This window comes from Chroicocephalus ridibundus, chromosome 12 (assembly GCF_963924245.1).
Source record: "Chroicocephalus ridibundus chromosome 12, bChrRid1.1, whole genome shotgun sequence".
NCBI lineage: Eukaryota > Metazoa > Chordata > Aves > Charadriiformes > Laridae > Chroicocephalus > Chroicocephalus ridibundus.
The window spans coordinates 18,638,280-18,660,852 of record NC_086295.1 but is presented as its reverse complement, the minus strand read 5'-3'; the positions used below and the strand labels follow the sequence as shown (position 1 = coordinate 18,660,852).

At 47.0% G+C, this 22,573-nt stretch overlaps 2 protein-coding genes across 2 annotated transcripts; one reads left to right on the top strand and one right to left on the bottom strand.

Moving 5' to 3' along the window:
• Positions 1-4,052: 4,052 nt before the first annotated feature.
• On the bottom strand, positions 4,053-18,433 carry NFS1 (NFS1 cysteine desulfurase). The gene is made up of 13 exons (XM_063349810.1): positions 18,308-18,433; positions 18,123-18,190; positions 17,246-17,362; positions 16,538-16,621; positions 15,708-15,860; positions 14,567-14,660; positions 12,443-12,577; positions 10,808-10,965; positions 9,229-9,334; positions 8,987-9,068; positions 6,741-6,824; positions 6,525-6,614; positions 4,053-5,887 (listed from the first exon to the last, which is right to left on the bottom strand). Exons 1-13 carry the CDS (start codon positions 18,396-18,398, stop codon positions 5,824-5,826), a joined length of 1,326 nt encoding a protein of 441 aa, XP_063205880.1. The 5' UTR covers positions 18,399-18,433; the 3' UTR covers positions 4,053-5,823.
• Positions 18,406-21,457, top strand: ROMO1 (reactive oxygen species modulator 1). Its single transcript, XM_063349811.1, has 3 exons — positions 18,406-18,515; positions 19,092-19,222; positions 21,257-21,457. The coding sequence occupies exons 2-3, from the start codon at positions 19,092-19,094 to the stop codon at positions 21,363-21,365; spliced, it is 240 nt and encodes a 79-aa protein (XP_063205881.1). The 5' UTR covers positions 18,406-18,515; the 3' UTR covers positions 21,366-21,457.
• The last annotated feature ends 1,116 nt before the right edge of the window (positions 21,458-22,573 follow it).

Sequence of the window (22,573 nt, the reverse complement as noted above, 5' to 3'; positions counted from 1 at the left end):
CCAGGGAGGGGGCGGGGCCTCGGCTGGGCGGCCCGAGGAAGGCAGGGCTCTCCGGCGCGCGCAGGGCCTGCTGGCGCCCGCCCCGCCCGGGCCAGAGGGCGCGTGCGCCGCGCGGGGTGGCGGGAGGGGCTCGGCTGAGGGGAGCGGGGCGGGAAGGGGCTGCCGGTCAGCAGAGGCCTCTCACAGCAGTACCGCAGCGACGGCGCCGCGCGGCGCGTTCGCCGTGTAGGACTGGTTTAGTTGCCTCCGGTACAGCAGTGTTGCGGTGACGGCGTGACACATATTGTGGAAATTAACCATGGTGTAACTGAGGTTTATTGCTGTGGAAACGGGGCATCAAACTTCCAGCAAACGAGAGTGCGGGTTGTTTCTCACGTCTTCACTTATGACCAGGTTGCAGAATTAAAACGAAAGTCAGATTACCCTGGGTCAATGCTCTTTTGAGTGTAACTGCCTTTACCTGTATTTGTCCTTTGCTTGACATGTGTAATATTGTGTGTAAATATTACACAATATATGTGTAATACAAATAACTAGGCAGTGTCCTGAGCTGAAGAACAGCCAGACACCTCTCAGGAGATGTTCTGTCACTGTGCTTGAGTGGACGCGGGTACTGCAGCAGCATCCATTTTCAATGAAAAAAACCTGCCGAGTCTGCTGCAAGAAACAAATGAAAATAAATCACCACCTCATGTTGCAAATACTTTTCCAGTGAATTGGGGAGTTCAACAACTCAGTTAACCTGGTTGTTTTTCCCACCAGGGCCAAACGGTGTGATGGGCCTGTTGTCCTGAGGCAACGGGATCAGGCCTGGGGCTGTTTGGCAGTACAATAAGCCCTCGCTCTGCTTTTTGCTTATCCCCTCTTTCCACTGCTAAATTCTCCTTTACCACCCTCATCCCCTCCAAATAAACAGCTCACACGTGTTTATCTACTCCCTGTTTGCCCTGGTTTTACAGATTTTGTACTCTATTTGGCATTTATGATAATGGCTGCCCTAAAAATTTGTCAGTTCTAGCAAGCTAACACCTCCTTTTTGTCTGGCTAGGTGTGCCGCCGGCTTACGCATCGCTCCTTGATTGCTGTAGGTAGTATCCAGTAATTTGCCTTTTTATAGCGCTAGTGACACCAGGCAGGGTTAGCCGTCAGTACGCGGCCCTCCCCACCACCGAGAGCAGCGGGCCATTGGAGTCGCCAGAGGTGTCCGCAGCCCGACTTGCCAGACGCCCTGGAGGGCTGCTTGCGAGGGACAGCAGGAGCACCTGCAGCTCAGGGCCTCGCTCTATGGCACTGCAGCACTTCCCGGGCTGCACGGGCCACCCTGCAGCGGGGAGAAAGTGTAGGATAATAAAAGGGCTGCGCCGGAATACCCCACATCAGAAGAAAACTAAGACTTTTCAGCTTCCGTGCAATGTGATGAGTCACCATGTTGCTTTTTGTTCCTGATGTAATGTCTGGTGGAGAGACTTGTGATGTTTACTGTGTGGACCAGCAAAAAGACAGGACCAAACCAGTTATTCCCCAGTAGACCTCTAGACTGTGTCTGCACTGACACGAAGGCACACCAGAGATCAAGTCCTGATGCCCTGGACTGCTGCTGCAGACAAGCATGTGTCCTTGCACCTCAAGCATCGAGGTCCGTGCTGCAGCTCAGCTGGAGCAAAGTCTGGAACAGATGCCTGTGACACAGATTACCTCCACAGGTCTCCAACTCCATACCCAAATTTTCATGGAAAGAGAATATTTAGTTCACTCAAGATTAACAGATGCAAATTTGTTTGTAGTGTGGATGAGAGGGAAAAAAATCCTGGACCAGTATTCGGAGCATGCCAAATGACCAAGGGTACCAAAAGGAGTTGGCAGTGTGATGCAGTTTGGTACCAACAGCAGGGGGAAAAGTGTCTCGGGAAAGCAAAAGCCTGGTAGGCAGGCTAAAAGACAAGGATCATTGGTAACAATGTCCACTATGCTCCCCCGTAATATGCATGTGGAGGAAGGCAGGCAAAAGGAAAATGGTGTTAGAAACGAGTAAGATGAGGCAAATTGAGAGAGAGATCATTTATCCGTCTCCTCCACCTAAACCAAAACTGGAGTAGGGTGTCAGGTATACAACTAGAGGGAAAAAACATACACAGGATGTTTTAAAGTAAAGCTTGAGGGAACCAGCACCCATTGTGCTGATTCCACATCTGAAATAAAAATGTCTTCCTCCTTGCATTATACTTTTGCTACACCATTAGTCTGGAAACATTATGCCAAATCCAACTCCTACTTCTCCAGCACCCTAGAGAGACCGTTCGGTACACACCACCTTTAATCCTATTCCTTCATCTGTACAAGGATGTGGTTTGGATGAACGAATCCAGTTTACTCCATGATTCACACTACTTTGTATTTTCCTTCCTGATTACTACATGTCAACTTCAAGTCTTAATTGTTTCCAGATCATTTAGAAAAATATTCAACAGAAATAATCCTCGCAGATGCCTCCCAGAAATACTCTCCTCATTCGTATCTACACTTAGTCAGTAGCTATGATGTGTCTTATTGATCCTGTATTGTTACTGTTTAAAAGTAAGTTAAACACCTTGTTTGTTTTACTACGCCTACTCATCACAAAACCACTTTGATTGCTCATTAGTATGAGATTTTCTGCTTGTAAGAGCGTCTTGTATCAACCTTTTTTTATTACTGTTTAGGATAGACAAGAGGAACATCAGCTGTCAAGAGTGCTCAGTTCTCCCAAGCCCTCAGCTGGTTCATTTTGAAAACTGACATTGGCTTTCTTCCAGTCCAGGACCTTATTCACCATCCTGAAATTTAATCAAAACTGTCTTGAGTGCAGAAGAGATCTCTTAGGCCAAATTTTTGGGACTCAGCTTTGGCAAACTGTATCATTTCACACCACAGGGCATACACATTAGCAGAAACAATCTGACTCAAAACAGTCGGACCATGACTGAAGTCACAGCAGACAGACAGAGAACAGCAAGCCAACCAATAAGATCGAAGACGAGAGGCAGTATTTTGCTGGGATCAATAGCATTGATGTTAATTTATCATTTTAAGAAATCCCCAATAAGTTTATGGCTGGGTGTATAACATTGTCAACAAATCTGTTAGCTGACCCTCTTCCTCTCCGTCTCCTCAAGTCCAGAACAGGTAACTGTCTAGTTCTAAATTATTCTTCCTGAAGAAATATTTTTGTAGTTAGGTGATACGCTCTATCAGCATTTATAAACATTAAAATCCATCAAGCAGAATTTTTTTTGTGCCCCTTATGCATTACCTAACCATCTTGCACTACTGGAAGTTTATTTTATTCCTATTTGTCACATCGGTTCAATTTTTATGATATTTGTAAAATGGTGACACTAAATCCTGGCCTTCCTGGTATCCTCCCCTCGTATTATTAATTTAATGCCCTGCAGATGGCTTCAATTAGTCACCAAAAAAAAACCCCTACTCCTCCCTCACTTCTGAGGCAGTTACACTTGTAAATAAATAAATAAATAAAATTACTCCCCATACAAAAAACTCCCGTCCCAAAACAATTTACTTCCCCATACAAAAAGCATTAACTGAACTCAGTGGTGTACAACTAGACATTCATGCCTGGCATTACTTCTTTCTAGGAAGGGGAAAAGTATCTCCACTATAACTTTTTCCTCATCTTGTCCTATAAGCATTTTCAAACAAACATTTGTTAAGAGTGAGAATGAGTTTTTACATGTAGAATTTATATTTTAAAACTTAGCACGTAAGAGGTGCTCAGAATCTTCGAGATTTAGGTCTCTCTCTCCTCAAAATAAACACAACTTAAGCTATTTGATTTTTTTTAAAAAAATAGCTCAGATCAGGCACTGAGTCTGAGAAGAATGGCTCATCAAAAGTCAAACGTCAACTTGATGACAGAGAGAGCTTCTAACAGCATTCACAGAAACCTTAGTTCATCTTTCTCTGTTCTCTAATGAAAGGCTGCAATTTAGCAACTTACTGATTGTGCTGCATAGTTCTGCCAGAAAGGTGCATCCAAAAAGACTGAAAGCAGCCAAGTTTAAGTCTTATCTATACTTTTATAACATCCATGAAACACAAAGAACAATTTCATAAACACATAGTTCTAAAACATGCTGGGAAAGTGTCGTCACATGCTTAATCCAGAAAACATACATGGCCCAAGGATAAAACATAGTACATAGAACACCTCTAAAACTTATTTATGCATATGGTTTTAAAAGTGTTTTGATGAAATACAAGGTGTCAGCCCTACGATATTAAACCTGCTAAAGCTAATAATTTCAAATAAAACAACTGAGGATTAGCTTTGCATTACCAACAACCACATCCGTTCTTGGGATCAAAAAAAACCAGAACAAGCTTCTACAACACAACCCACCTTGTGAGACTTGGTTTCAGCTTTTATATTACACGGTTCACCCTCGAAGTAAATCCACCCAGAACTGAAGATATACTGTCTATAGAGTATATTAAATTCAGCAGCTAATACAGCATCCATCAATCAACAAAGTAATTTGAGAGCTGTCTGCTTTTGCAACTGATACAAAGGCACTTCCTAAAAAGGGGTTAAGTTTCCTATTGGAAAGCTCGACAAAGGTACAAAAGGAGAAACACTGATACAAATTAGTCTCATCAAACCCTTTTTAAGAGACACTTCTCCCCAGCATTTGCAGGGAAGGGATTCCCATGTAAGTCTCTAGTCAGACAGAAGAACAGTCTGTCACCCAGTGAAAACTCCAGACACACACGTTCATATCTCCAGACAAAACACACAGCCCCGACTGGGCAAGACTCCCTAAGGCGATGGAAGCCAATGGCCCACAGGCAAACTCTTGAGTAACAGCTCCACAAGGGGAGAAAAAACAAAACAAAACAAAACAAAAACAAACCAACAAAAAATCCAGAGTGCATTAAGATATTGCACTTTATCTGTTCTCCCCACCACCCCTCACGTTCCTACTAAAGTGGTACTGCAACTGAAGCTGACATATTCTGCCTATCCCCCTCCCCGGTCATTCAAGTTTTCTTTCCTCGCTTAGAAAAAAATTCCACGGGAAAATAAAATGGAGGGGACAGCAAAGTGCATCGTCATTGTATCGAAAACTCTGTAACGCAGAAGGATGTTTTGGATTAATGCACATTGGTCTGTACCCGCATCACCCCAAAAAAAAAAAAAAAGATAAAACAAAGGAAAAAAGAGCCAAAAATACTGTTTCAGAAAAAAAAAAATTGTTCTTAACTGCACATACAACTTAACTGTGAAGGCACGTAGCGACACTGAGGCATCCTTTTCCTCTAGAAATGCCAAGCTTCTCCCTATCTGAGAATTTCCTGAGAATTTCCCACAATACAATGCATTTGAGCAGCACAAAAGCAGCTGCCGTTGCAGGATGCCCATCTCAAACAGAAAGAGCCGGAGGCCTGGCAATAGGTCTGTGCAGCAAACACAACAGCCACGCGGCAAGTTTTACACTGAGGAGCAACAACCTCTCACCGGGATTCCGCTGGCCCAGGAGTCACACTCTGATTTAATTTTCTTATTAGAAAATACATTTCCAAATAAACTATGTTTTAGCGTAAATTCCTGTGTATCGATATAAATGCAATGGGTGTTATATCGTCCTGCCCTTCTCCAGGATAAAGACTAGTTTCATTTTTGGCTTCTTAGACTTTGTGATCAGAAAGGGTAGTTTTCCAGTCAAATTGCAAGTGTCAAAACCCATAAGTGCTGTATTAATTTGTTCAGGAATGTACAGAAAATGCATTTCAATCCACATCTAGTCCATGAATAGTGATGTTTTCTCAGTGCTGAGTCCATTTAATGCTTTTGAGGTCAATTCCATCCTGCACCATTTCCCAGAGGGGGCTGTAAAGAAAGGAGACAAATGAGGGCTATCTAAAGTGCACAGGACAACATCAACAATAACCAAACAGACAATCTCACCATCTACACAAGAAATTAGGAGACACCTATCTACCTGTCTTCTCCTTCTGGAGGTCAGTGAGCTTCAGACGATCAGTCTTCAACTGTGTCCTCAGCCCAAAACACAAGAGCTGAGAGGGCAGGGGCTCCACCTCACTTCCTGCTCCCACTTTGGGCATTAAGTACTCGTGTCTCTTAGAGACTGAGCCCTCTCATTTGATGCTGTCCAGATTAGTCAGGAGTCTTCCACGTTTCACCAAATCAAAACAACTTATCGATACATAAACGCAGTAATGCCATCTCTGGCTTAGAAACTTCTCGGTACTGCCCTGTGTGCTTGCCCTGCTCATATTCTTTGTCAAGGCAAGGTCTGGGACAAGGCTTATCATCAGGTTTGTTTCCTTAAAAATTTGTCACTGCTGTTAAGATCAGGTCCACTACCCACTCTGGCAATACTGCTCGCTTATATACAGAGACACCACCAGATTTTTGAAGCAAACGATTACTTTCAACTAAATCCAACTCTTCAGATTCTTATCATGCCCAAGAAGTCTTTATGTTCAACAAGAAGATGGCTTACCTCATTTCTCTCAGCCTCTTAACATGCTGTATGCACTTCTGCACTGTATAATCCACTTCTTCTTCTGTAGTGAAACGGCCAATGCCAAATCTAAACCAAAAGAAAACCATTAAGGACTAGAATAATGTGCATATGGAGGGGTGGACCAAATCCACCACCTGCTCTCATCAGAAAAGAAAAATATTTGGAAGCATTAGGGAAGACCACTCCACGCACCTGATAGATGAGTGAGCCAAGTCTTCGTCTGTTCCGATCGCCCGCAAAACATAGGAAGGCTCCAGAGAAGCTGATGTGCAAGCACTGGGCAAAGGGAAGGCAGGCAAATGTCAAACTTTTGCTCACGTGCAGATGCTACGCTGAAGTAACACTTCGCTAATCTCCTCCGACAAAGAACAAGTCACGGACAGACATTTCATGTTACTATGATTCTTTATAACAACCCGTATCAGCTTCCCCAGCCTCTTCGAAACCAGTGAATACAAGCAAGAAGAGTGATATTTCTGCTGCTGAAGAAAAAGTGTGGAAGGGGCAGGCGTTAAGGGGCCTGAAGGTAATAAATTAGGAGCATAAATTAAGAAGAGACAATACAGTAAGATGCAGGAATGCAGACTACGAGGTAGCTGAAGTGAAGCCCATAAAAAATAGAAGACAAAAGAGCCAAGACAGAACTAACCAGAGAAGGTAGCACGCCAACAGGAAACACTAAAAAAGAAAAAAAGACATACAAGCTGCTGTCTGGCAGAACAAATCAATGAAAAACAGCGCGCACAGGGGAATCCAGAGCACGGTGATCTAGTTACAGTCATCAGCAGAGAACTTCCACCTTGAAGCAGCAGGCGAAATTGCTTACACGTTGTTGCAAGTTTTCACAGGCAGCAACACGCATCACAAATGGGAGAGCTATTTACGGCTCTCCTGCACAAAACTGAGCCTCAGAAGAGATTTTCAAATTACAGAAGTGTTCGGCTTCAGAGACAGTCATGTGGAGACTTGTTCCTCCTGTTCGTAGTGCCAACATATTTCTAATTAAGATATGCTGACTGCTTTGTTCTCAAAGGTGAGGAAAGAAGGGCATCTCCACACTCCATTAACTTCATCATAAGCAGCAAGTTTGTCTTAGTAACAGAAACGTTACTGATCACTCCCGTAGCGTCAAGAGAGCTCCATACAAGTGTATTCAATTTTCTTTCTGCTTTTGCATTAAACACAGGCACTATGAGCTAATTTAATTATGAGTAAAAAACCCGTGAAGTCCAGCCTCGCTACGTTCTAGTTACAATCTGCCACTTGTGTGAAAACCTGCTGAAAGACAGAAGCTGCTCAAATGCTGGCAGCCTTCAGAATGAAAGCGTCACCAGCAATTACAAGTCAAGGCTACTCAGATCTCAGGTAAACAGTCTGCAAGGCTGGCAGGGAGGAATTTCCAGGTTGTTTTTTCTGGTTTTGATTGGTTTCTTTTGTTTTCTTTTTTTTTTGTTTGTTTTTTTTGCTTTCAGGATGTGGATGAGTACATTTGACTTTCATTTGAAATGTGCTGCTTCAAAGAAACACCATCTTAGAATACAATCATAGAATCACCCAGGTTGGAAGGGACCTTTCAGATCATCGAGTCCAACCATCAACCCAACTCTGACAAAAACCATCACTAAACCATATCTCTAAGCACCACGTCTACCCGTCTTCTAAATACCTCCAGAGATGGCGACTCAACCGCTTCCCTGGGCAGCCTGTTCCAATGCGTAATAACCCTTTCAGCGTAAAATTTTTTCCTAATATCCAGTCTAAACCTCCCCTGGTGCAACTTGAGGCCGTTCCCTCTTGTCCCATCGCCTGTTACCTGGGACAAGAGCCTGACCCCCCCTGGCTACCCCCTCCTTTCAGGGAGCTGTAGAGAGCGAGAAGGTCTCCCCTCAGCCTCCTTTCCTCCAGGATGAACACCCCCAGCTCCCTCAGCCGCTCCTCAGCAGACTTGTGCTCCAGACCCCTCACCAGCTCCGTTGCCCTTCTCTGGACACACTCCAGCACCTCAAGCTCTTTTTTTGTAGTAGTTGGGCCTAAATTGTAGGAGCTTTTTTTGTAGTAGGGGCCTAGAACTGGACACCGTACTCGAGGTGGAATGCCAAGTACAGGGGGACAATCACGTCCCTAGTCCTGCTGGCCACACTGTTCCTGATACAGGCCAGGATGCTGTTGGCCGTCTTGGCCACCTGGGCACACCGCTGGCTCATATTCAGCCAGCAGTCGACCAGCACCCCCAGGTCCTTTTCTGCCAGGCAGCTCTCCAGCCGCTCTGCCCCAGGCTTGTAACACGGCATGGGGTTGTGACCCGAGTGCCAGGCCGACTCATTAACCAAATATGCAAATACAGAGCACAGAGGAGGCACTCCTTAGATTGTACCTCCATTAGCAGACGTTATTTTCTCCTCAAAATATACTGCTATCCTTCCACACATTCCACCTACCTTCCTGAAGACAGAGCCACGTCCTTCAGAGCCATCAGAAGACTTTCCCCTTCCACATATGCAAAAGATAAATTGATGCATCCTACACACAAATAAATGAAACAGGAAAAAAAAAAAACAACCTCCATCAACCAAAATCTAGGACAAATCCTACCCCACATGGCAGTACTTGCACAGTGTGGAGCTGAAGTGCATTATTTGGTCATTCAGTTCTAACGGGCTCAGGATTTTGCTAATGTTACCTGGATAGCGATGCTCTCTATCTCCATTCATAACCACGTCCGGAACTTCACTCATTATTTTTGTAACCAGTTGTTCTGCCAGTTGTGAGATTCGCTTATGGTCATACTTGCAAAGAAACCAGAAAAGAGACCAAAATAATAAACGGCGTATAGTTTACCCTCACTCAAACTGTTTTGTGTCACCAGCCATGAGCAGGCTGAAGAAGCCGGGTTTGGTTAGACTAGGGAAAGAACACATCTGAAACTTAAAAAGAAACTGTCAAACTGCCTACTCTAGAGACTCTTTTCAAAAAGAGAATTACCAGTTTGGTCCCAGCTAGCTCAGCTTTCAAAAATATTCCAAACCATATAGAAAGATCTATATATACAAGCTGCCAAATTGGTTTTCATAAAAGCACCGAGTTCTTTGTGTTTAAAGACAAGTTAGATAATACATAAGATGACGCACTTTGCAACATAAGAAAGGGCATCTATTATGGTAAGTGCCCCTTACTTCCCTAGGCGCTTTTGAACTGTATGTAAAGACAAAGACTCGCAAATTGCTGTGAAATCAGCTTTTACAACATGTAACCTACACATCAAGAGCTGCCCGTGGGCAGTGTCTCGTTCTAGAATAAAACTGAGATCAGTTACACTAAAACAGCAGCAGGGTACGGTATCTGCTCCAGTGCACAGGAACGGCCAGATGCACACGTGCAATTCACGCTCGTTTACATGCCTGAAAAAGCTTTAGGAGAAAGCAAGGCTATCTCAAATATTACTCGGCTTAGAAATGCCAAAGCTCTGCCAGGCGAGGAAGAGAATCCAGGTCCGCGGCTGGCGCAGAATTCAGGCTCTGCAGGCTCTCCAGCCTCTACCAAGGCTTCTATAACCACCCAGCTCAGAAGGCGGATCTCTCTTCCCGGGAAGAAGCTTGATCCTATGGGTACAGATAACTGGCTCATGCATTCCACTGGCACGATAATAAAGGATTTTTACATTCCATCTGTAAGGAATGCATTGGTGCCCACAAATAGACACAGCAGCACACAAAGGCCTGGACACCAGACCCAGCAAATAAATATCCAAGCTAAGAAAAAAAAAATACAGTTCTTAGTTGCAAAGCTGCAGTAAACTTGAACTTACGTACACTGAACAAGCGTGATAATGGACTATGAAGTCTTATTTTTTCCAATATACATTACATACACATGATTTATTCCATTCCAGAGATGCTGCAAATACATGTGCGCAGAATGGAGAGATGAGTACAAGCACCTAACACCATATTTCACTAGAACTGTAAACCTGTCATAGAAAACCATGATTCAAACCACTTCAAGAAAAAAAAAAACAAAAAAACAAAACTTCATAAAGCTGAAAATCAACTTCCAATTACCCAAAAACATCCTTGAAGATGTCAAAACATTTACTTAATGTTATACCAGGAGAATCAAATTTAATTCAGGCACATGGACACAAAAAGACCTAAGGAATCTAAGACCTAACTGGCTCTGTTATATTATTTCCTGGATAATTTCCTGTTATATTATTATGTCCTGGATATATATATCCAGGACAAATGTCTTCTCCCACATACCTCCATCTCTTGCTGTGCCACTTCACATGCTGCCCCCAGGCCCACCGCTAAAGGAGTGGGCACAGTCCCAGACCGCAGTCCTCTCTCCTGGCCTCCCCCGCTTTGCAGAGGTTCTAGCCTGACACGTGGGCGACGGCGAACATAGATAGCACCAACCCCTTGAAAACAAGGAAAGCGGTTTCAGTATACACCCATAGTTCTGAAACTATTAAAAGGGACTCCAAGGTCTGGAAACATTCCTTAGTTCCACAGCAAACACGTATTTGGACACCTCACTGGAAAAAACCCACAGTGAACACGTACAGAAACACAGTATTTTCTAGGAAATGGTGTTTGTTCCACCGTGCACATTCCTCTTTGTTCACGCTCCCAGAGCTTCAGCCATGGGAGAAGCTCAGTTTCTCCCAGTATGCTTCAGCCGCCTAAGGAGTCAGCACTCCCCTTACTTCTCACAACTCCTGCACACAGCTGAAGTTCATCCCTTTGCACTGAAGTTTTTATGTGCAGATTCACTGATGTTCGCCTACTGAGTTCCAACTGGAAACTCTAGAAGAACTCCTTTCCCTGGATTACCAGGCCTGCACCAGTCCCAGGAGTCATTTTCTCCCTTTCTTCTCATTAGGGAGACTCATCAGTGGCACCAATTTCCAACAGACAGATCAGATGAGCTAGTTTTGACAGCCAGTTAATTTCACTCTCTAGTCTCCTCTCCTAGAAACTGGATTTCCATGTCTTCATCTGCCTTGGCACACCTAACGAGTGACTGTCACCAGAGGAAGAATGGTTGCAACTTCTGGGCATAATAAGTTGTGAAAATTTATGTCTGTCACCTGCCCAAAGTTATTGGTTGGAAACTTAGTCATCATCCAGAGATATGTCTTCAGCTCTCAGAAGAAGAGAGAAGCAACTCTCTTCTCTCAGAAGAGAGCTCATACAGAAAAAGATGACACATTGAAAAAAATACTTTCATCTGTTGTTTCTGAATAGCGCATAGAATACAGCAAGCCTGGTTTCTGTCTTTCTACATCCAGTCTCACAAACTAAATGGACCGTGACAGTGATAACAGCTGAACTCCCAAACAGGACGCATGCATACTATTTGGAGTCAACCAGAAAATCCATAGCTGGATTTTAAACCCCATTCTGCAATGAAGAGGCACCGATGGGGCTGGGGGGAAGAAGCCATTGGAAGTGGAAGACAATGAAAATCACTAAGAATTTAAACTTTCCAGTTACCCTCTGATCTCCTCATTGCAAGTTACGCTTGGGTCTAAACTCTGCCCTATAACCGAGTAATTTCGTTTCAACCATTTCACCATCAATGCGGCTTTACACCAAGCAGACGACTCCTGAAAAGCCACTCCTCCTAATGCTGCCACCATTATAAGATACTGTTTCTTCCTTCAGTGAAGCCACGTCACAACCCATCAGCACTGAAGATCCACTTACTGCAGCTCTAAGTCTGGCTTACTCCAGACTCTGAATTACTGCAAAGTCAGTCCAATAACACTCTTAGAATAGTTTTCTACAGTTTAAGTAACAGTCACTATGACAAACAAGTTTGACTTAATACCTTGTGTAGTTACCTTAAAGTAGGCATGGAAACAACAATTCTCTAGAAAAGCACTTCAGTACCTTTGGGACCATAAATTTTATGGCCACTGATGCTCATTAGATCAATTTTCATGTCGTTGACATCCACAGGAATTTTACCGATTGCTTGTGCAGCATCGGTGTGGAAGAAAACCTTACGTGCGCGGCAAATCTCACCTGTAATAAAAACACAAGAGCAAACATCCCCGCATGATCTCATCTACTGGTTACAATTCCAAAAATGAACGTAAAGCATCGGTTCATAGCAGGGACCGTTCCTGAGGTGACAAAGGAAGAAATGGGTGCTGTCATGTTTCTTTTACAGTAAAGTGTCCAAAGCTGTGTGTAGGAGTTATCCTAGCTGATGCCTAGGTGGGCATGGGTTTAGGAGGCCAACAGGTAAGACTACAGGACATTTTTTCAGTTGAGAAGTTAAGAAGTCTTCTGCTGTTAAGAAGCCAGATTGTTTCCAAACCCACACCAACCAAGTTTAAGTAAAAACGGCTGCATGGGACATCCAAGTTTCCCCACAGGGATGACTCTACAGCAAGACAAAATAATATTATTTTTTTTCTTGATTTGTTTTCGTCTCAACACCAGCCCAGTACAAGCCAGCCTTACTTTCAAGTTTATACTTGCCAAGTGTTTCTATGTCATTTCCTCTATTTTCCAAGATTTGCAACACTCAGCTTCAAAAATGTTCTCAGAACTGTCACTAGTCCTCACACAGGCTAATTACTCCCACTTGAAGCCTGTAATAAGTGTTTTTGCACCCAGACCTAAAATACACTAAGGAACAAAATAACGTGTAGCTCATGGGCAGTAAACTTGAAGCTTATTTATTTTTGTCATCAAAAAAACCTCATAACTCGTCTTCCACAGAATCCGTGCCTAGCACAGTTGCATCCCAGACCTCTCCTTTGCGCAACGAGTCAGCATCACCTTTCACAGAAGTTGTCTGCCTGTGGTGTAGCAAGAACAGCATTGCTACTGCTAACATCAGGCCAAAAGCCTCACGCTATCGGAGCCTTAGGTTAACTCTGCACGTCCTGGCCTATTAGACCCGTTATCAAGGTGTAATGAGAACTTACTGTGGGAACCGGAGCTTGGTACTAGGTATCTCCGGTGTTTAGAGACAACAGTGACAGCCTTGACAATACAAGCACAGGAGGAAAACAGAGTCCTTAGCCCTGTGAGCAACTCACTGATGGTCAACTGTTTGTCAATGAAGAAAGATAACCTTGAAGAACCCTGGGGAAAACACTGCTTTGAGCATAATAAAGAAAAATACAGCAGCTAAGCAAGAGGAAAATCAGCTGTGCAACAGGGTAAGTTGCCTGATACAGCCTGGGAAAACAACAACTCTCCAGAAGCATGCAGTATCAACTCCAGGGCAGAGGCTAAAGCCTAAAAGCTGTCTAAAAACTGAAACATCCTACAAAAGGACATCTTGGGTATGAAGGGAGCAGGGGGAGTGTTCTCTCACTGTCATGGGAAACGTTATCATGGAACCACCGTGGGTGGGATCCAAGGAGCTGCCTACGTGGGCCACCCGCTCACCCTGCCTGCTCCGACAACCCCGCTTCTCCAGCTCTGCCTTCACCTACTCTGTCAAACTGCTTTGAGGTCCCTGTCCCTCCATTTGCCCGCTCAGAGCCTGGCTCACCCTCTCCCTGCCTCCTGTTACAGAAACCTGGCTCTTCACTGGCGCCTTTTGACACCCAAACCAATTTTTCATTACTATATATGACAACACTGGGGGGAAGTGGTGTCTACGTGTTGCGCTCGCCATCCCCTCCCGCACCAAAATCTGCACGTTTCTCCTCCTAAACACTACGAGCGCTCCAAAAAACGTTACAGTATGTAAACTCAATTTGTCCGGTTATTCTGTGCAATTTTTTCATCCATCGTACAATTTGGAACGAAACTAGAACCACTGCAGCTGATCTGTACTACAAGGCCATAATTGCTGAAATACTCACTGTAAAGTACTGAACTTTGTCCTCATTTCCCTTTTGAAAGAAGTTTTTATTTGGGACAGAATTATTTATTCCTTAACTATACTACACCTAATTTTTTGCATCAGCAGCGCTTGGCTATTAAAATATTAAGTTAAACGAAGCAGAAGCGGCATTAGCTGGCCTCTGGAAGCCACGGTGTACTTACCAATGTCATGAATTGGCTGCTTTACTCCTATTTCATTGTTCACACTCATTACAGAAACCAAACTTGTATCTGGCTGGAAGGCAGCCTCCAGCTCCTGGTGAAATACGCAAACAGACAGAAGTTGTGACTAACAGCAGATGCCTGTGCATACCTTCAACTTGCTAGCAGATCTTAACCAGCATCAGCCCCCTAACTGGTGCATTACCAGCAAACCCCTTGGGTTCTGACAAACAGCCCTGGCGAGGGCACTAATCCATGCGAACACGAAATTCCTGTAGGAAGAGGAGCGTGATCAATTGCATTTCTGCCTATCCTAACCCTGGCATGCGCCGTGCCACCTGACTTATTTAATCAAGTCAGTACAGGCTTTTGCTATGTCTCATACATTCCTCTGAACTATTTTCTTTAATGAATTCACCACCCACGCAACAGCTCGAGCCACATCTAGGCAAAGCGAGGTTGGCTATAAAGGAACTGCACTACGTACAAGAAAGCGTCATGCAAAGAAGAAAGAAGCCTGCCGGCAAAGTTCTCAGAGAACACGACTGACGCTTCTGCACCCGCAGGCCCGATCCCTCTACCCCACCACAGGCACACACCACCTCTCCAAGCCAGACGATGGGGCTAGAAATAAAACCGATGCCGTCCTGTATTACAGGACACAAAGAATGAAATAAGCACACATATACGACTTCTAAATTCCAGGAGAGCAGCCAACACACCCGGAAGGGTCGGTTCATGGCCAGCAATTGGAAGGGAGTATTGTAATTGCGTGTCTGATGCCTTGAGTAGCTCAGGTCATGAAATTCCACCACTAACCCCTGTATCAAAGCCAGATCCTAGTCACGTACTGGGCTCTCTATAGGATATGCAAGAGCTCCACCTGCATGGGAAGGAATGGCAGCAGGTGAAGAGCGGGATGAGACATCGATGTTTTGGTTGAGAAAAAGCGTAGAGCACCACACGGAACAGAAAATCCTTCTCCAACTGTGACAGAGATTTGACTGTGACTCTCATTCTACCTTGTGATATTTATCATCCTTTCCTCTTTATCGTCAAGAGCACAGGGTCCTCTTGAGCATCCATTTGAAGCAAGAACCTCTTTTATTTTCATTTTTCTTTCTGTCAGTAAACAACATACCTTCAAATCTATGAGCCCATTTTTTTTAACAGGTAAATAGGTGACCCGAAAACCTTCTGCCTCCAAGGAACGGCAAGAATCCAACACGCACTTGTGCTCTGTTTGTGTAGTAATGATATGCTTTTTTCTGGATTTATAGAACCGTGCAACACCCTGTCAGGCACAAGCCACAAACAAAAAAACCTTGTTGTTAGACCACTGAAAAAAGCAAGCTTTACACAAAACGGTCAGAAACAAGAAATTACTATTCACGTATAATTCATTTGGATCTTCCCTGTTTGCCCCAAAGTCATGACTCTAAAAGGTACGGACATGTAATTCACACTACATATTTCCACTAGTACTCATTTTTCAAAGCATCTCACTTTTCAAAAAGTCTGTGAAAATGTTAACTGATGTAAGTTCTAGACACTATTAAAGAAATACTTGTAAAAAAACATTTGCAATGCAGTCATATACAATGAGAAGCCTGAATAACCACATACTAAAGGTTAAAACACTGCCTAATCTTAATCAGGAAAAAGTCTGTAATCAGCATCTCCACTGTATTTCGTGATACAAATTTCAATTACGCAAGCAGAAGGATTGTATTTGATGCATGTAAGACAAACATTGACTATTATATTCTGTCCTCAAAACCATGTCCTGGGCACCAAAACATCCCAGGATTTTCCCCACGTATGTAGCAGAACACCACAAAGGGCAAACCCAGGAATGCAAATATTTGCTAACTAAGCCAACACATTAACATTAAAACTGTTGAAAGATGCATATGGTTCTTAAGAGCATAATTTTAACATAACAAATAATAACCAGCATAAACCTTTTACCTTAATTGCCATATTATTTGATTCTGTTGCACCACTGGTAAATATAATTTCCCTTGAATCAGCTCCTATTAAATCTGCAACTTGCTGTTTGAAAAGAAACACAGATTTGATTTGTTAAGATGAAATACAATGAATTCACCATAGCAAAACACCTGCAAATTGTTTTCAAGAATACCCCCTTGAGCTTTGAAGGGGTTACAGCTAGTATCTAACAAAGTTATGCTACGGGCACAATAGTCTAAATATCTGCATCAACACAAAAAGCATAAGGAATTCATAGTCATTAGCAGCAGTGGTATTACGCGTTAGCCTGTCATAAAAGAACATAAAAGTTAAAAGACAAAGCCCCAGTTCATATTACTTAAAAAAAAATAATGACAAAGACACATACCTAAGATTAGGAGAATGATAAAATGTGAAGTTAGCCCAATTACTGCAGCATCACGCTTGTGACCTCAGGAAACCAAAAATCCTGAGGCACCTTTGCCTAAAGTATTGGTTTCTGCCATTTCAGTTGCTCTAATCTCACTATTTTTTCTTGCAATATTCTTGCAATAAATCTGCTAAGCAAAGAGAGCGCTGCTAAATCCACCCCACAGAGAACTGACTAACTCCAAGAGTTTTTATCACTGCTTTTGATTTTCTCTTGACACTGAATTTCCTCGCCGGCGGGAAAACCACCGCGACTGCAGCAAGCCAGAGACTCACCCGCCTTGCCTTCTCCATGGCGGCCTCGCTCTCCCAGCCGTAGGCGTGGGTCCTGGAGTGGGGGTTGCCGTAGTAGGCTGTCAGGTACGGGAGCATGCTGTCCAGGACTCTGGGATCCTGCGGGATACAAACCCGTCCTTCGAGAAACAGAGAAGGAAAAGCACCTCTGCCCCTTCTACGCACCCCGCCCTCCCTCTGCCCCGGCATTAGCAGCGCTTCTGCTGCACTGTCCGTTTAGCCCGGGCCAGATCTCAGAAACTTGAGGTTACTGCATGTTATATACAACACGGCCTCCGGCAAACACGAGCGTCCAGCAATTCTGTTCTGTGCCCTCGCACGTAACCTCAATCTGCATCGAGACGATCACAGAAGAATGGGATTTTCTGAGCAGAAGAAACATAAGGTCTCAAAAAAAAAAAAAATCAGAAAAAAATTACACGGGCGAGCACTCTGCTGAAATCATTTTCTCGCTGCCCTGTCCCCGCAGCTGAGGGCAGCGCTGGGGCGGCTCCGCCAGCCTGCAGCTCACCCGCGGAAGGCGGAGGGGGGCACCGAGCCCCTGCGCAGCCCGGGGCGCGCCCGGAGAGGCGGCGGCGGGGGGAGAGCGCCCGAGCTGGAGGCCTGTCGGGGGACGGCCGCTGCTCACAGGCAACGACGCCGCTTTATCCAGGGCCGCCCCCGGGGGCGCGGGGAGAGCCTGAAACTCGGAAACGCGCCAGCGCTCCAGAGCACAGAAACGAAGTTTGTTTCTCCCCTTCCCCCTGTTCTTTCGGGGGCGACCCACGGAGGCGGGGCGGGGGCAGCGGCCGCCGGGGCAGCCGGCGGGAAGAGGCCGGGGACAGACGGCAGCCCCCGCGCGGCCCGGCCCGGCGCTTACCAGCGGGGTGGTGGCCTGGACGTCCATGTAGAGCGGCCGCAGGGTGCCGCCTCCATCGCCGCTTCGCCCTGCGGGGAGGGAGAGGGAGGACGAGACGCCGTCAGGCGCCCGCGACAGCGGCAAGACCGCGCTCCGCCGGCCAGCCCCCGCCCCCGCCCCGGCTCCGCGCCCCCCCGCCGCCTTACCCTGTCCCTCTGCCGCTGCCGGTGCGGCCACCGAGAGCCGCCGGGGGGCGGGGGCCACCCGCAAGGCCGCCAGGCGCCGCCACAGCAGCATGGCCGCGGCGTGGGGCGGGGCGGCCGTACGACGCTTCCGCCTACGTCACGGCGCGCGCCGGAAGCGGAGGCCGAAGCAGGCAGTGGCGGAGGGCGCGGCGCGGCCGGGGCGAGCGAGGTGCGGGGCCGGGGCCGGGGCCGGGGCCGGAGCCGGGGCGGCGGTTGTCCTGCGTCTCGCCCGGAGGGACCGGGGTCCGCGGCGGGGCCGGAGCACCTGTGAGGCGAGGCCGGGCGGGAGGTGGAGGCCGCCCCTCCCGGGGGAACTGCCGGGGCGATCTGCGGCCTCAAGCTCGCCTCGGCCTGCGGCCGCCGAAGGGCGGATTCGCTGTGCCGCTCCTCTGCCTGCGGGGCCGGTGGCAGGTCGGGAGATCGGCCCCGGCGGCGGAGGCTTTGCGAGGCGGCGCCGAGCGCTGCTGGTCGGCAGCCGGAGAGCAGAGGGAGGTCCTGAGACACAGCGGCGCTCACAGGGGCTTGCTGAGGGCGAAGCGGGACGGCCGTCAGGGCACTGGCATTCCCTCGCTGTCTTTTCCTACTTGGCAGGCGAAGAAACGAGTCTGGAAGCCTGTAAAGCCTCTGGTGCAACGCTAACGAGAGGCACTGAAACGTGTGGGCCTGCTCTCTAGCCCAGTTTGGTTATGGCAGTGCGTTAGGCAAAGCAGTAAATCTGTGCTTTCTTTTGTGCTTTCTTTTCTAGATGCCTGTGACCGTGGGCCCGTACGGGCAATCGCAGCCCAGCTGCTTTGACAGAGTAAAGATGGGTTTCATGATGGGCTTTGCAGTGGGCATGGCTGCAGGAGCGCTTTTCGGCACGTTTTCCTGCCTCAGGTATGCCAAGGAAATGGTTTCCGTGGACAGGTTGTGACAGAGCGATAGCCAGAGAGAAATTCTTCTGCTCTGGGACCGGGAAGGGAGGTGCAGGTCTGGCCCTGCGTTGTCACGTAGGTGGGACTTTCCCGGTGCCTTAGAATTAGCTGCAGTTCCAGACCCTGCTGCCAGCCCCGGCCTGAAATGGGAAAGGCGGCTGTCACCTCTGGGTTGCAGGTTCACAGACCTTTTCCTGCTGCTTGTAAGGGAGGTTGTATTGGGAAGCTGAGGCTGTGGAAGATAGAGTCGTAGAATCTTCATGGTTGGAAAGGACCTTGGAGATCATCGAGTCCAACCAAACAACCTACAGTCTCTGCCGCTAGAGCACGCCCTGAAGTGCCACATCTAGACATTTCTTAAACACCTCTAGGGATGGTGAGTCCACCACCTCCCTGGGGAGGCTGTGCCAGCGCCTGACCACTCTTTCAGTAAAGTCATTCTTCCTAATATCTAATCTAAACCTCCCCTGCCGCAGCTTCAGACCATTTCCTCTGGTCCTGTCATTATTCACTTGGGAGATCAGCTCCAGGAGGAGCTGGATGAATTGTCTGTGCAGATGCATGTGCAGCGCCCTCCTCGCTCTAAAGCTTCCCAAGGTACTCTGCAGGCTCTCGTGTACGTGCACCGGGGTCGCTCTGCGTGTCCCATCCCCCTGCACAGAGCCAATTACCATACGGACCCCGAGGCTTAATTGCGAGAGCGCAGGCAGAGCTGTGGCTGGCACCGGCACAATCCCATTGTGAATCAGAGAGGACAATATTCCACGTTGCCCCAGCACGGAAACAAACAGCGCTTGCAGCTCCATGTGAGCTCTCGCGCTGCTCACTGACTGGTTTTGGCACACATCGTCCATGAAAAGGAATTACTTGAAATAAGCTCTTCCGTATTTTGCAGAACTTTTTCTGTGTGAGGTTTTTTTCATCTGTGATTAAACACAGGCAATTATTTGGTAGTGAGCCCAATAATGAATTTGGTAGTGAGGAGGAAAAGGCACAAAGTCCAACCTGATAGAGTTTTAAAAGTTTTCTGATCTCTCTCAGATCACAGAATCACAGAACATCTTCAGTTGGAAGGGACCTTAAAGGCCGCCCAGTGCCACCCCCTGCCCTGGGCAGGGACACCTCCCACCAGCCCAGGCTGCTCCAAGCCCCGTCCAACCTGGCCTTGAACCCCTCCAGGGATGGGGCAGATCCTGGAGAGTTTTGAAAGTGGTACAATGATAGCAGAAAATACGGATTTTGTGTATTTAGAAGAAGCGGTAACAGTGGTTCTGTCATACCTGAGTAACAGCTACGTTTACTTCTGCCGTACCATTTTTGAGGGAAAATCTCCATGTTTTAAAAATCAAGTGCATGAAATTCCTTAGACCCGACAGTCACTGCAGTGCTTAAAAGCCAAATATTACGAGAGCTTTCTGAATAAGAACAATTCTTTTTGCTTTGGTCCGACTTCAAGTAAATGGGACCTGGAGAACAGAAATGCCTCTGGACACTTCCAGGCCTTCCAAGTTTCTCTCGTATTAAAAATATGGCGTCAGAGGGAAATAGGAAGTTAGTTTACAGCATGGTTTTAAGTTGGTGGCATTAAAAATACTGCCACTGCGGCCAGATGGGATGGTAATGCAACAGCTCAGACCCTTTTTATTGTCTGGCAAGTCAAATGCTTGGACAACACAACTTTTTTTTTTCTCCGAATTAAAGGTATTTGGAGCACCAGCAGGTAAAGCTGTTCCTGCTTGAACGTGGGCCATGGGCGAGGGTCGCTCAAGTGCCCCGAAGAGAAGCTCCGGTTTTGTTGGCAGTAGCTCAGGCACAGGGCACCGCAGCCCGGCTCCTTGTGGAGGCAGGAGGTATTTTAAATTTAGACTGAAGAGGTGTTGGATTTGGGCACTCGGGCAACCGCCAGCTGGTTGTATCAGACATTTTCTGATGCGTGTCTGTCACCCGTCAGGCTTCGGCACTTACGTAATTCCTGTATTTTTTTTCTTTATCTCAGGATTGGCATGAGAGGACGAGAGCTGATGGGTGGCGTTGGCAAAACGATGATGCAAAGCGGTGGGACGTTTGGGACATTCATGGCTATTGGTATGGGAATCCGCTGCTAACCTGGAGCTCGGGTTTTATCCCAGAGTGCCCCGTCCAGCCCCGTCCAGCCGTTCCTCCTCTGTACCATAATAAAGGCTTTAGATACCCAGAAGTGAGAGCTCTTCATGAAACGGCGAAGCACCACCCTCCTTGCTCTGCTGATTGTAAACATGCGCTTTACCCAATTTCTCCTTTCCTCCCACGACAATGAGAATTAATAATCCTTTGTACTACGTGACCGTTCCTGTTTCACAGGCGTTACGTACAGCACACGCGTTTCTCCCTTTGGTACTTGGGCGGCTCACGTTCCTGATGTGTTGACGTGGAGCCGCTCCACTGTACTCGTGCATCCCTGAGCCTGGGAGTCTCTGTGGCTAATTCACATCTAACTATCGAACTTCTCTCCTCTTGCAAAATCAGGTGGGTTGAAGCTGGCCCCGTTTCTGAGTTCTGGGTGGTTTGGGGCAAACGCCCTCACAGAGAGCAAGGGACCCCAGGACTTCGGCAAGTCCTCCTGCGGCTGAGGGCAAGCTGTAGCAGCCGGGTCCCCTTCTTCCAGCCAGCCTGGCAGCACGCGGGCGCAGCAAGCAGTCGGGGAACAGCACGGAACAGTCAGCCACGCTACTAGAGCTGGAAAATGGAAAACTGCTCCTGTCACGTGACAGCTAATGGTATTTTGTGATGAGTCACAAAGGTGATTTCAACGCCAGAGGGGGGGAGATGTGACTTCCCCCGTCAGGCCTTGAGCAATGCCTTTCCTAGAGCCCTCGCCGCAGGATGAGCTGTGCTGCAGCCACTGCGTTCTCTACGCTGCCTCCTCCCCGCTTCTGAAGGGAGCGGTCTTACGCGTAACGGGGCTCTGCTCTACGGCCGGTCCGGAGACGGGAAGGGCAGAGCAGTGGTTGTGGCTGCCTCAGTGGCTTTTTTCATTCCCTTGGCCAGGGAAGGGGGCTTCCCCTGGAGGAGTTGCGCTACCAGACATGGTCTTTTCCTACAATCTGCCTTAACAGGCGTTACAAGGTGCTCAAAGCTTCCCGGGGAGAACAGGGGATGGCTCCCTGCGCCTCCCGCTGTGGTACTGCCTACAGCCAAACTAGGAAACGCTTAGTGCTGCCCTCGCCTCCCATTTGCCTTTTGTAACAAAGCTTATGTTCGCTCCTCCTTTGTTCCTGCGTAAGGATAGGACAGCGTAGCCGCAGCAGCACCCGGACGCGTGCCTATACAGCCC

Excerpts from the sequence above, each read along its gene's own strand:
- NFS1 (XM_063349810.1), bottom strand. The coding sequence starts at position 18,398 with ATGCTGCTGTGGCGGCGCCTGGCGGCCTTGCGGGTGGCCCCCGCCCCC. Across the intron at positions 15,861-16,537 it reads CAAATAATATGGCAATTAAG|GGTGTTGCACGGTTCTATAA; the intron begins GTAAAAGGTTTA and ends TGTGCCTGACAG. Across the intron at positions 9,335-10,807 it reads TGGCACAGCAAGAGATGGAG|TATGACCATAAGCGAATCTC; the intron begins GTATGTGGGAGA and ends TTTCTTTGCAAG.
- ROMO1 (XM_063349811.1), top strand. The coding sequence starts at position 19,092 with ATGCCTGTGACCGTGGGCCCGTACGGGCAATCGCAGCCCAGCTGCTTT. Across the intron at positions 19,223-21,256 it reads GGCACGTTTTCCTGCCTCAG|GATTGGCATGAGAGGACGAG; the intron begins GTATGCCAAGGA and ends TCTTTATCTCAG.